Below are 14,238 nucleotides of genomic sequence, written 5' to 3' on the forward strand. Positions count from 1 at the left end.
TATTTTTTCTCTCCTGTTTTTATCTTGTTTTCAGTGGTGCTTTATAAGTTTCTCTACCTTACCACTCTTTTCCACTCCACTCTGTCTCTATTTTTAGCAGTGGCTCTGCTCTTTGTTTAAATTTAGAAACACATCCTGCCTTTTGAAAAACTGTCTCGTGTTTATTCTATCATAATTTCCATCTGAGCATCTTCATGACTCTTATCTTGGAAGAAGCTCCTGAACGCACCGTCGGTTGCCTGGAACCGAACAACGCCTGCGCTTCGACCAATCAGAGACTGCGCCGGGCTGTGACGTCCGAGAAAGGGTGTGGTAACGGTGTCATAGAGAGGGGTGGGGGTGCAAACCTAAAAAACTGGTCGGTCCATCAGAAAGAGCCAGACAACGTTCCTAGAGTCATTTTGTTACGGAAGAACCTGCTGACTCCATCCACATCACATTTCATCATGTTCTCCGTGTCCGAGTTTATATCCGGGTGAGTTCAAAACTATTAATTATCATATTCTTATTCAAGACTGAAGCCTGTTTGTGATTAAAAACTATGCGTCCGCTAATATTTCTATAGAGATCTCTACATCTGCTGTGATGTATACGGTCTTTAAATCACCGGGTTTCCATCGCTCATTCTACAGGGGAAGTTACATTCTGAGGCTGTATCAGTGATGAAACGCCCTTTAATTAATGTAGCTCTGTTTCCGCAGAGAAACACGCGCACTCAGGTTAGATGATTAAACAGAAACGGGCTGAGAAGCGCGCGCCTGAGGAGGATGCTGCTCAGCGATTCCCGTTTTTTTTTTTTTTTTCTTGGATGAGGCTGAAACAGCGGCGGTGGTCGAGGAACAGAGCGACGCGTGTTTCATCAGTAAAAATGTGTTCATGACGCAAGAACGCGCGGTACAGCTCCGGTTTGATGACTGTGTGATGGGACGGAAAAACCCCACTTGGCACCATGTGCGCTCCCCCGTGACGTCACTTCTACAAACCCACCGACCTCTCGCACACATACACACACACACACACACACACACACTCAGAGGAAGGTGATTAATTTCCCCACGAACTCAGACTGACTGTATTTTTGTAGCTGTCGAGTAAGCGCGAGTCTTCCGCTCTGCTGCTCTGAGTTTTACCTCGGCCGCACGTGCCAAGTGAGGAGTGACTGGCTCAGGCAGCACCGGCGGTGTGACTGCATCGGCTGGTCAGTGACGGAGCGCACGTAGCACTTTTACAAAGAGACAGGAGAGACGAGGAAAATAAACATTAAGTCTCTAGGAAGGCGAAAAGATGACAGCAAGTGGGGAAAAGCTTGTGCACACCAGATCAGGATTCTTCTTATCTCCGTTTCTCCAGCTTTTTATGTTCAGCTCAGTGAAGATAAATGCACAGCTTGTTCATTTTATACTTAAGAATAAGAGAGAAATACAAAAGCAAAGGTAAAAGTTAAACCAGCAGCTGTGATGGGACATAACTTTAATGTGTTCATACTGATTCTGTGCTTGTTTTATGAGAACCAGAGGCAGCGAGAAACAGTTTTAGACCTGATTAAAAAGGCAGCTCACTACTTCAAGGGGCTTTTGTAAAATATATTAGCTTATCATAGAGATGCAATTAATGGTTATTTTTTATTATAAGTTGATCTAATCGTCCTGTCAGAAAATGATGAAAAATCCCCACCAACGTTTTGTTTTCTCTGCCCAAAGCTCAGATACATTCAGTTTATTGCCCTGTAAGACAATAGAAAGCAGCAAATCCTCATGACTAAGATTCTCTAACCAGGGAGTGTTTGGTGTTTCTGCCTGAGGAAATGAAATGACCACAAGTGATTAAAGCAGTCACACGCCTAGGTGTTGTGTATGTGGCTGCTGATGAGTAACAAGAAATTGCAGCACAGAAATGCCAAAGTTACAGCATGTCCGGTAATGTAGGATTTGGTCTTATTTCAGGTGCAGCACTTATGACTGGGCCTTTATTAACACATTCATTTTCACAATTACTTTTTAGGATTAATAAAGTTGAAGTTTTCTGTACAAAGGGTTGAACTAGAGGCCAAAGGAGAGTGAAGGTTCAGCCAACCTTGATGGGTGAATTGAATGGGAAAGTGTTCCATTACATGTTTTGTTGTCAGGGTGTGTTAAAGTCCCGTGATCATGCATTGTGTGCACAACAGAGCCAGTCAACCCTTTTAGGTCCACACACACACACACACACACAAAACAAGTTATAATGTGTGTGTGTGCACTTGTGTGTTTGTGTAAATATTACTCACAGTCAGGAAAGATTTTCATTCCAGTTCAGTGACTGCACAGGATGTCCCCCGCCTCCCAAATGTCGTCTGTTAAATCAGATATTCCTGGTTGTTTCCTGGTTTTTGAATGCATCATGGCTGTGGATGCAGAGAGGGGAAATGAGGACATCATTGTATTTACACTGAGTAATTCCACCTGAAAAAGAGCTGTATGTCTCTTTAAATGAATATTGTCTTTTCAGAGGGTGAAGATCAGTATGTGTTGACAAAGCTTCAGTGTTAAAGAATGATGATAATATCATTACTTAATTTAATAAAGTTAAAATAAATAAAAGAATATAGTAATACCTCAGCCACACCCATAGGAACGGAAACACGGCCTGGAAGCCAGGTCTTGTAATACATTTAAAACAGAAAAGAAACTTAGTGGACACAGGAGTTTAGTACACAATGTGACTAATCTTTGTTTTTCTGACTCTCTCAGTAACAGCTATGAAGAGTGCCAGGCCACAGCTGATTGGTTGCTGTCCAACACACAAGTGCGGCCCATTGTGGGAATCGTGTGCGGTTCAGGTCTGGGGGGTCTGGCCAAGATGCTCAAGGACCCTCAGGTCTTCAAATACAGCGACATTCCCAACTTCCCCCGGAGTACAGGTATGTGTGTGAAAACACAGCTGTTAATCTGTGTGTGTGCATGCATGTCTGTGCACTCTAATCAGCTGCACTGGGTGTCTAACAGTGTGAGTGTATGTGTGTGTTGCAGTGCATGGTCACGCTGGCCAGCTGGTGTTTGGAACACTAAAAGGGAAGCCGTGTGTTTGCATGCAGGGCAGGTTCCACCTGTACGAGGGCTACCCCATCCAGAAGGTGAGTTTAAAACCTGCACCAGTCACTGTAGTTAAAGCCCAGGGCCGACTGCAGGACTGCGTCTCAGATCGTCTTTTGCAATCTGAGACAAACACCTTTGTGCAACCTCATGTCAAGATCAACCTGGGACAAAAATGTCTTGGAGTGTGAGCAACAAACTTCTTCTAAGAAAGTCTTTAAAGGATCATTTAAACACTCAGCTCTCTATATATTATATCAAAAAGTAACTATTTAAGTACCCACCCTTTAAGATTTGCCAGTAGTTTTAATTTTACATGGTGAGGTTTTGAGGTGCTGACCTCTACGACTTGTGCCACAACTCTAGAACAATGTTGTTCCTGTTGCTGAGAAAATACTTTTGAAGAACTGTGCAGTAGTTTTGTCTTTCCACAAACATTATCCTGTTTACACAGCATTATGCAGACACTGTGAAAAGTTTTCAGTGGGATGACTTCTTAGGTTGAAAGTTGTTCCATGTGAAAACTGCCAACAGAGCTTTGTGGAGTAACTGGTTTGAAAACTGTTTCTGGAGAGAGATACAGCTGCACAGCGTTTCAAATGTAAATCTCAGAGTTCTGGCAGATTTCCCTGGCACAGAGTTAAGATAGAGAGTCCTCAAAACCTGGACAAATAAAACAAAACCTATCTGCATGGCTAGAGGTAAGTGAGAAAATATGTTGCTTTGTGTTTTCATCCAGCTGGTGTCTAGACACAGTTAGCAGAGTTGGAGATATATAGATGCGTTCCTCCTCTGATAAGACGCCACCTGTTCATTCTTGTTCAGTGACAACTGAAGCAAACCTCAGACAGATCATCCAATGCAATTAAAATGGATGTATATTTTTGCCTCAAGCGCTATCATGAGAATTATTTTATACTTGGCTCATGCCAGTCACTTGAAATGATTAAAAACGTTCCCTCCAAAAACATTTCAAAGGAACACACCTCACATTTTGCAATCCTCCCGTCAGTTTTAAATGAGGTTTGTGCACCTGGCATTCACGTGTTTCTTAAATTCTTCACTCTTAAATTATTAAACATTTACATTACTTCGTGTTGTCCAGATCACGCTGCCCGTGCGCGTCTTCAAGCTGATGGGAGTGGAGACGATGATCATGACCAACGCAGCTGGAGGCCTGAACCAGGACTACAAGGTGGGAGATGTCATGGTCATCAAGGACCACATCAACATGCCAGGTTTCGCCGGAATCAGCCCTCTGGCTGGACCCAACGACGACAGGTGGGTGGAGGAGAGGGAGGGACAGACGCGTGGATGAATGTTTTTATGAGGGTAAATACTTGAAGACGTTTCACTTCTCATTCAAGAGGCTTCTTCAGTTCTCACTGACTGGTGGAGAGACCCAGGTGTTTTACCTCTGTGGGGTCGTTAAGAGTCATTGGAGTCACCTGAGGCCAAAGGTGAGCCTGTGTTGAGTCATGCATTTGTTTAACACAGGAAGGTCAACGCCTCAAGTCGAGACTCAGCAGTTCATCTACACCTGGAGGACAAGGGACAGTCCCACGATAACAACAATGTACATATTTTAGAGAGGGAGGAGAGGTGGTTTGAAAGAGGATTGAAGGAGGTCATCAACTAGAGAAACCATCCTTCACAGAGGAGGGGGTCTACAACACCACTTATCCCCCACCTACGATACTGTCCGTTCATCCCTTCCCATTAGATTTAACAACCTTTCACACTTGGCCTCAGGTGCCTCAAGCAATTTTTGTTACACCAAGCTGGGAGCACTGATGAACCAAAGGACGTCAATGACCCCACAGAGGTTAAATACCTCACGACAGTCAGGGCTGAGGAAGGCTCTTGGATGAGAGGTGAAACGTGAAAGTTTCTACAAGGTTCAACTTTTCTCTGCTAACAGTGACCTGGGTGACTGTGAATCTTCACAGACATGACGCTTATGGTTGATATTTTACATCAAAATGTGAAGCAAGCAGGATTTGAACACATTAAAAGGTGGGTCAAAATGTACCCAAAAAGGATAATCATCTGGTCCAAGGAGGCGGCGTCATTTTCAGCAGAATTTCTTCTCTGAAGATTACATCATATTTTTAACAGATAACATCTTATTTTTCTTGCAAACAGTCACAACACGTTCACTGTGCAAATGACTCAGTTGTACCAAGCTTCCCCCTCCTCCACTGTATTCTTCTAAAATATGTGCATTTTTGCAGTCTCCTACACAAAGCTGGCTCACTTCAGCCCTGAAGGTTCTGATGTCAGTGTCAATAAAAGTGCCTGTTGTTTTCAAAGGCTACAATTTATAGTCATTACGTGGCTTAAAAACACTTCAGAGCAGAGGTCAGGTTAGTTTTATTTATAGAGACCTTTATGGCAAATCACAATTTGGACAATCAGAGTGACAAAATTATAGGAGAGAGCTCAGTATATTTTTCTCTTGTTCACAAGTACTGCCACCCAACCTGCAGCAAACCATGCCCACTTCTGTTTACTGTGTCTTTGTGTATTGCTTCAACATTACCTGAGTCATTTGGGGAATTTCACTATTGAATAGTGCTGTTGCGTAGATTCCCGTCATTGGCCGAGCTTGAGTCAACTCCATCCTCCCCTCCCTTCAGGTTTGGCGTTCGCTTCCCCTGCATGTCTGACGCCTACGACCGCGAGCTGCGGGAGCTGGCACACGATGTGGCAACAGAGCTGGGCTACAATGACTTCCTAAGAGAGGGAGTGTACTGTGTCCTCGGAGGTCCTTCCTTTGAAACCATCGCTGAGTGTCGCATGCTGCACATGTTAGGCGCTGACGCTGTTGGTGAGTTTGTAAATCATTAACATAATACATTCCCTAGTCCCATCACCCTGATCTTTACCTTAACCTTTAAACAACCCTTTGAAGAGGAGACAAAAAACATTCTCAATCTCAAGGTCATCAAGACTGAAATACAAGAGCACATGCACACAGACACGCACACACACAAATCAATCCTACTGACTAAAACATGGAAGGAAGTGAGTCACAGTACTAGTAATCCAAAACCACACTTTTAAGTAATTTCAATTTAAGTCTTTATATTGCAACCCTACTGATGAGGAAAGATGCTTTCAAAAGAAATCAACCTTAAATTACAAATAGGTGCATTACAAAATTTAAGTTCTTGTACATTTACAGCATTTTGTAAAATCAGTTGATCAATCCCATGGTAACACTGGAATTTAAAAAGACTAGCATAATCTGACAAATGCATTACCACATACATCACCAAACTACAGTAAGACTTTTACTTCTACTGTTGATGTCTCACCTTCTCTGTGTCTTCTCTGCAGGGATGAGCACCGTTCATGAGGTGATTGTCGCCCGGCACGCTGGGATGCGCTGCTTCGCCCTGTCACTGATCAGCAACCGGGCGGTGATGGACTATGACAGCCAGGAGAGAGCCAACCACGAAGAAGTCCTGGAGACTGGCAGGCAGACAGCTGAGAAGCTGGAGAACCTGGTGTCCACCATGGTCGCTCGGCTGGAGCACAGCAACAACAACTCCTTCTGAACATGCGACATGTGCATGTCCCACATCTGCCGCCACGCTTTATCTCTGCGTCCCATGAGGATTTTTAAAATGTTTGTTAGAACGCTAGAAAAGCTCTGTAGAGCTTTAAACTGCTCGGCTGGGTTTCTAACTTGATAAACTAGTTTCTTAGCAAAGCCTAATTTTAAAATGTTTCCACTGACTGTTACTTTATGTTTCTTTAAGTCTTAAGATCTTGGATACCGCTCCACTTTTTTATACACTCCTATCAGCAACGTTTACATTTTTGAGGTGTACAGATAAGTGTAACTTTAGTGCAGTAATTGTCTGAGAAATTCCTGCTGTGACATGCTGTACTGTATTTATCCAACTGTAGTGTTTCAGTGAAACAGCAGCGTATTGTAATTTCTAACCTAAGTTATTAACTTAATAATATATTTATTGTGTCAGTTCTTTTACATTCCCTGATATCAGTTAATAACTAATATGAAGACAGTAATATTTTAATGTAGAGGACCAACACAACAATATACTCATCCTCATGGCTGAAAGATGGTGGAAATAATAATTTCATACAGAGTAAAATATTTAAACTAAATTAAGTAGTGTTTTTATTTGCTTTAGTAATATATTGAGTGGTTGATGTACAGAACTGAAGAAAGGGATGATATCCTGCATGGGATATTTACCAAAGTATGTATGTTTGAGCAGATCTTCCTGTGTCTTATCACTGTGTTAACAGACTGGGTTTTTGGCTGTCTGTGCTTCTAGAGGTACCTTTATAAAAACTGTACAAATGGTGGATATACTTTTACAATAAAAAGACTAAACTTGAAAACATTTTTTTGTGTGTGTTCTCATCTGTTGTCATCTTTGTTTGTGGCATGCATTAGACCCTTCCCCTGCAGATGATCTTGAGTCACAGTCTAGTCACAGTAATAGTTTTAATGCTTTGTATTGTAACTTTATTACTTAATATTGTGCTTACATGCTGCATATTCTTAAACGTATTTCTTAATTGAATTACCCCCAACTAAGTGCCACACTGCAAATCTGTGGCTACAAAAATAAGTGGTGGCATCATCACATTTCACATTGCCGTGTAACTGCACAGCAGATGTGTTTGTGAGTCCTACAGGGGTCTCAGATAGGTCACAAGTATGGCATTTGTTTTGATCAGTGAAATGGCATGAAAATAACACAGCAGAGGAGAATAGAATAAAACTGGCAAGCATCTGCCTTGTAAACTGCCACAGTCAGACAGGCAGCACACAGAATGGGAGGATAAGAACCGAGGGTAATAGGAGCCTCCTGATATGTTCATTCATCTTTGCAAAGAACAAACCTAGACTTGTCGTCTCATTCCAAAACCATGGGCATTAACGTGCTGCCACAAAGCTGGAAGCATAAATATCACTTTATGCTATATCAGTAAGGTTGCCCTTAATTTGAAGTAGGGGCGTAACAATTCTGAAAATGAGACTGGAACCACAACACAAACATCCACTGTCAGAGTGTGATATGGGAAGACAAAACCGCGGTACCACGCCTGTGGTAAAATTAGGGCCAGTTTAACTGGCTCAAGATGAATAATGACCCGAGACTGCAGATTCCTTAAGCACATTCAACTCAACAATCCGAGGCTCAGAAATCAAGCTGTAAAAAGAAACCATGGAAGAATCGTTACATCCACAACTTAAAGTAAGGAACCTAACCCAAGCCATGAAAAACAGCACCAGATCAATGATACAGTAGACGTGGGTGTCCACATACTTTAAGCAATATAGTGTATATTGTACTAATTGTTTAATATTTGGCTATTTATCAACAGGAAACACAAAAAACAACAGGGCAGAAATGCAAACTGCATCACAGACATCTGTCTCCAGAGTCTGAGGACTGATCTTGTTATTAAAGCACAACCTGATATTAAAGGTACAGCTCCCAGCATAGGAATGCTGCTTCCTCTGGGAAAGAGAGCACCATCACGATGGCTGACTTTTCCACTGTCAGTTTGTCCTTCACCATATCAGCAGCTTTCCCTTTTTCTATACTGTGTCCACTTTTTCCCTCACTCTCTCCAGTCTACACTCTGCCTGCTCCCACTTCCTTATCCTAAATATATCTACTGCCACTCGTCCTCTTCCTCCTCCTCTAAAAGGGAAAAAAAAATATTTTCCATGACGCTCAGACACCACGGTTTATGGCCATACAAGGTTGTGAGAATTTTATGAGCTGTCTGTTTGCCTGCAGTAAAGGATCAGGTCCAGGTGTCTACACAAAATGTACAAATTCACTGTAGGGGACTGAAGCTAAGTGAGGCCTTGACGTGGTATTGACAGGTTCCTCTTCTGGTTCTGCAGGTCTTCTTTATGGCTGCAAACATACAGCTGTTTAAATTCCTACATGCACTTAGGGTAATTAGCTTACTTCATATTATGCAAGGTATGTTTAACATGAGATGTTGGGTGTGGTGTAAGTATACATACAGTACATACAAGCGGTTTACTCCTGGCTATTGGCTCATATTTTTTCTTGGGACAATAATGAATAAGGAAGCGTCTCTGGTTCTGTCAGACACACTGTTCCCAGGCAGTGTTTATACTGTACTTTATTTTGGTTTACACTACCAGTGTAAACCAAAATAAACCCAAGCTGACCTTTCAATACATCAGTACGCCACATTTACAACTGAAATATATTTAAAATGCAAATCAGAACACCAGTAAACAAACAGAGGTACCAACAACACTTGCCTATTAGAAATGTACGGACAGTGTGAACCACGTGAACCAAACCAAGCTGACAAAGGTGAGGTTAAAATCTATGGTCTGGAGAAACAGGAAGGCAGCACTCTCTCATCTTAATGATTTTAGAGCCTGCGACAACCTCCGCACATCAATGTTTTTACAGTTTTGTAGCACAAAGAGGCAGAGTGTGCAAGAGAAAACAGCAACTGAACAAAGAAGCAAAACCATCAGATGCAGAGAAGAAGGCAGGGATGACATGCATGTGTGACAGCTGCTACCTCAGACTGTCAAACCACTGACACTCAGGTGGTCACTGTTATTATTTGCAGTAAATAGGAACTTTAAAGTGTGAAGCTGCTGTTCCTGTTCCATGCAGCAGCAGAGCAGAGTCACAGTTCCCTTTCTGCACTGTCGATTTACAGGATGAGTGACACTGCCCTCTGGTGCCCTGTCATCTACCAGAGTAACAAAACTACAGGCCTGAGTAATGAATCGAGTCAACTGATGTAAATGAATCGGAAACAATTTAGATTTATGATTCATCGTCATTTATCAAGCAAAAGTATCATTCATTGGATCAAGCTTCTAAAAAGTGGGAACTGTCACTTTACCTCTGTTTTATTTCATTGTTTCATTTCCTGTTTTATTTCTGTTCTAATTCATTTTTAGGGTTGTTGTTTTTGTGTTTTTTGTTTTTTGCTGCTGGTCAGTTAAAACGAGGCTCTGGGAAATTGTGATGTGTACTTCTGTGGTACTAATTTTGAATGACAAATGATGTACAAATTTACATTTACATTTACATTCACTCATTCGGCAGATGCTTTTACCCAAAGTGACTTACAAGTGAGGGACAACACTAAAGCTTCAGTGCAGTAAGAGACCTTAAAGTAAGACTAAAGCAAGGAGGTTAATTAAAGAAGTGCACCAAACGTGCATAGCAAGTGATAGTTCAGGATGTCAGGGGTGAAGAGGAGAACCTTCAGCATGTGGGAGTGTGTTTAACCGTCAGGGAACCACAAACAAGAGCAGCCTGGACTGAGGATGTCTGGTGTGGGATGACAGAGCCAGATGACAATCCTTGAATACAGAGGCCAAGAAGGACCATAAGACTGTATGATTGAGTTCAAGTAGATGGGAGCCAGAGGTTGCTCTGTAGACGAGCATTAGTGGCTTGAGTTTGATTCGGGTGGAGGTCAAAGAGCAGTAAAGTGACGCGAGGCCCATCACCATGGCCTGTGCTAAGAGTTGGGTGGCTTTAAGACTTGTTTGTAGACCAGCAGTTTCAGGAACACTAAAATTTTAGTTACTGACAAGTGTGACTCAAGTGTGAGATCTAAAACTAGAAACACTTCTGCAAATGGCCTCTACCATCTACAGTTTTTAAATTAAGAGTGAAATTAACAGTGAAAAAAAATCCAGTTGTTGGTTTTAACAAGGCTTTAATATGAGTCATAACAAAGAGCAACCGACTTTCTTTTGGGGAGTGGGGTCTTTCATGGGAAATTAAACTTGGAACAACAGTGAGGCAGGTTTTTTTTTTTTTTTTAACCTATGTTGACATCAAAACATAAACCTGAGTGGTGCGTTAATGGTACTGAACGCAAAATCCCACTTGACTGTAAAGGGGAAACTTGATGGGAATCATGAGCATCTTGTGCTTCTGCAGTTTCAGTACTAAGATGAAATAAGGCTCATCTCTATGTGTGAAAATCAGTACGTATGCAGGAAAGTGTACGAGGAAATCTGTAGGCTTTGTTTTTTGTTTTTTTCATTTTAGATTTTCGTTTTTTGGATTTCTAGCTTTGGAAGTATTGTAAAAATGCTGACATGTGAATTCTGTTTAAGGGTGCAATTCAATTTCACATTTTGATAATTACAAAACAAATATTTAAAAAAGAAGAAAACATCTTAAAATCCATCCAGATGGATTTTGCATAGTAAAATATGCATTATTATAGAAAGTCCGTGAGCAATTCCACAAGGTTACAAACCCCAACCACAACAGTTGTCGTTCACTGGCTTTTCGATTTAGTTTTAAGGGTCATTTGTGTCCTTTCACCTGAGCGACACGACCTCATACATCTCCACCTCAGCTGTATGTGTGAATGATTCTATGGCGTTTCAAGTGGTGCATCAGGATGAAGGTTTTCCCGCACTGCGAGCAGCTGTAGGGCCGCTCCCCGCTGTGGGTTCGCTGGTGGACCCTCAGGCTGCTCTGCTGCGTGAACCTCTTCCCGCACTGCCCGCAACCGTACGGCTTCTCGCCCGTGTGCGTCCGGTGGTGTATGCTGAGGTGGGACGAGCACTGGAAGCTCTTCCCGCACACCGTGCACCAGAACGCTCGCTTTCTCTTGTGGCTCTGCTGGTGCAGCTTGAACTGGTGCAGGCGGCCGAACGCCTTTCCGCACTGCGAGCAAACGTAGCCTCGCGCGGCGCCGGAAAAAGGTTTGTGCGGGGTGTGAGTGTGGTAGCCGCTCTGCGTGAAAGTGTTGTGCGAGTGAGATACGACTGGCGTGTCTCCAGCAGAGGCGTCCCTCTCAGGGTGTTCCTCTGGCTGCCTCAGATGTGCGCCATGCGACGTGTTTCTCTGCGAGTAAATCTGTTCCTTCTCCCTGTCTTGCTGTGAGAGAGCACCCTGAGGTCTGGACTGAAAATTGGACGACTGTGGAGCATCCTTCTGATACTCACTGTTGTAGATCCCATTACACGGCCTCTGAGAGGACGACTGCTGGATGCTAGTGGGTTTACTAGTGTTAGAAGCCACATGTGTATCTGAATGGTCCGGGAATGTGTTGGAATACTCCTCTACCACGCTAGAAAAGTCAGGAAAACCAGTGTCAATGTCATTACCTTCAATTATGGATGACCAGAGTTGATTCTCTCTTTCATCCATGGAAAAGTCAGCAGCCAGTTGGGTCTGCTTCCCTGCAATGTGCTGGCATCCATCCTGACTGAATCCCAACCGGTCCTCCGCCTTCTCCGTCTTCACTGTGAAATGAAGGCCACTGATGTCTCCTGCATGTTGACCAGAGTTATACAAATCACCAAACTCTGATGTTTTTAGCCGGGCGACCTCTGACTGGTTTAACTGATGGTTCTCTTCAAGCTGCTGACTTTCCGGAGCGTTACCTGGATTTGGGTATTGTACAGCAGGACCTACAGGGAGCAGGTGTTGGGGTAAAATTCAGAAGGGACCATGCAGGTAATTTCAACCAAACAGTGATGACTTTAAAATTAAATTATTGCACAAAATCCACTTTTTTGTAACTCACCAATTGGTCCAGGAGCATCACTGATCCAGAGAGGTTCATCTGGACTCTCCTCTTTTATTGTGAAAGAAACAGTGGCATCTTCAATCTCTGGAAACTACATGAGAGAGAGGGTGGATAAAAAATCATATCTGCAATATTTCATGTTTTTTTGGCCACTTGGGGGCAACACAAGCTAAAAACACAACACTGACGTACAGTATAATGACTTGACAAAGTTGCCTTTTTACATAGTGAGCAGACACGGAGAAAGATTCACATTCATAGCTTGTGAACTTGATGAATGAAAGTCCAATATTCACAACCACTTTTTGCTGTTTTACGCTCAACAACCCTGGAGGGACATACCTGGCTCCTCAGCTGCTAAATGTTTACCAGCTAATCAATAACACTGTCTGGCTGGTGAAGTAGTAGCAGTTTTCAGCTTTTTAAATGAAAAAGTTAGCGCTTGAAATGACACTGATAAGAGTGGCCTGTGTTAATATAAAAAGATGGAGAACATAAGCATGTTCCAGACCAGCACCATCACTACGTGGACAAAAGCGGTTGTGCTCGAGTTCCATAGAAATTTCAGAAGGGTTGAAAACAAATAAGGAGACATTGTCCATGAACAAAAATTTTGCATTTGTTAACACATTTGCTAAAATTTGAATAATGTCACATTTTCTTTTCTATGCTGTTTTTGTCTTGTGCCTACACCCCGCTAGGATTAGAGGATCATCAAATCACCATAAACCTACTGCCCCACTGAAACTGGGGATCTTAGGACCCATGGGGTCTGGGGCCCTGAGGCAGTTGTCTGCCTCCCCCAGCTGGTAATCCAGTCTGGATTCAGGTACATCTACACGTATGTTACTGAGCATTATTACTGACATAAATCAAAGTAATGAAAACGTCACACACCTTAATATCTCCTGTTGGATGTGGACAATTACTCCCCACATTAGTTCCTCGGTCCATGTAGTTTTCTGGGTGCAGAAAAGATAAAGACCACATAAATAAACAAGGTAGACCAAAGAGAAATTAGATATTTCAAAGGAGGAAATGGCTTCAATTAACAATGTACATTCATTTATATAAGACGATCAGGATTCCTACAGTGCTGCTGTTGTATACAATTAGGCTTTTTGTTTTTTAATACTTCTATATTAATATGCCTGATATACTAATTAAGTCGTTAATTGTGAACAGAGAAGAGGCAGTTGAGCGTCTTACCAAACCCGCGCTGCAGCTGCGCATTTTTGTTCTCCATCATTGACAATTTCCTTTTCAGCATCTCAATCTCGCTTTGCTTTCGGGATATTTCAAGATGCAAAAACGCACATTTGTCATCGACTAGTTTGGATATCTCTGCCACTGCTGCTTTCACCAAAACCTCCATTATTGAGGATAACTGCGTCTGAAAGGGAATGCACGTCGCCATGTTAATTTATAGAGAGCAACGTGTGAAGAATAAATAAAATAAAAAGGTCCCTCCGCGCAGTGATTTTTTTTAAAAAATTGCGAAAAGAACGGACGCACTAGAAAAATCTTACATCCCTGTGTGTTTGGTTTCTAGCTAAGGCTAACTGGAACCTTTCTTCCGTGTGGCGGAGTGATCTACCGT

At 42.4% G+C, this 14,238-nt stretch overlaps 3 protein-coding genes across 3 annotated transcripts in view; 2 read left to right on the plus strand and 1 right to left on the minus strand.

Annotated features, from left to right (window-relative positions):
* Nucleotides 1-14,238, plus strand: part of LOC108884315 (uncharacterized) — a 62,242-nt gene that overhangs the window by 36,002 nt on the left and 12,002 nt on the right. The window lies entirely within an intron of this gene.
* Nucleotides 180-7,453, plus strand: pnp5b (purine nucleoside phosphorylase 5b). Its single transcript, XM_018678151.2, has 6 exons — nt 180-475; nt 2,730-2,899; nt 3,009-3,112; nt 4,177-4,352; nt 5,711-5,901; nt 6,414-7,453. Exons 1-6 carry the CDS (start codon nt 195-197, stop codon nt 6,632-6,634), a joined length of 1,143 nt encoding a protein of 380 aa, XP_018533667.2. The 5' UTR covers nt 180-194; the 3' UTR covers nt 6,635-7,453.
* On the minus strand, nt 11,115-14,204 carry LOC108884131 (zinc finger protein with KRAB and SCAN domains 1). The gene is made up of 4 exons (XM_018677797.2): nt 13,848-14,204; nt 13,536-13,600; nt 12,636-12,729; nt 11,115-12,519 (listed from the first exon to the last, which is right to left on the minus strand). Exons 1-4 carry the CDS (start codon nt 14,053-14,055, stop codon nt 11,453-11,455), a joined length of 1,434 nt encoding a protein of 477 aa, XP_018533313.2. The 5' UTR covers nt 14,056-14,204; the 3' UTR covers nt 11,115-11,452.

This window comes from Lates calcarifer, linkage group LG4 (assembly GCF_001640805.2).
Source record: "Lates calcarifer isolate ASB-BC8 linkage group LG4, TLL_Latcal_v3, whole genome shotgun sequence".
Taxonomy (NCBI): domain Eukaryota; kingdom Metazoa; phylum Chordata; class Actinopteri; family Centropomidae; genus Lates; species Lates calcarifer.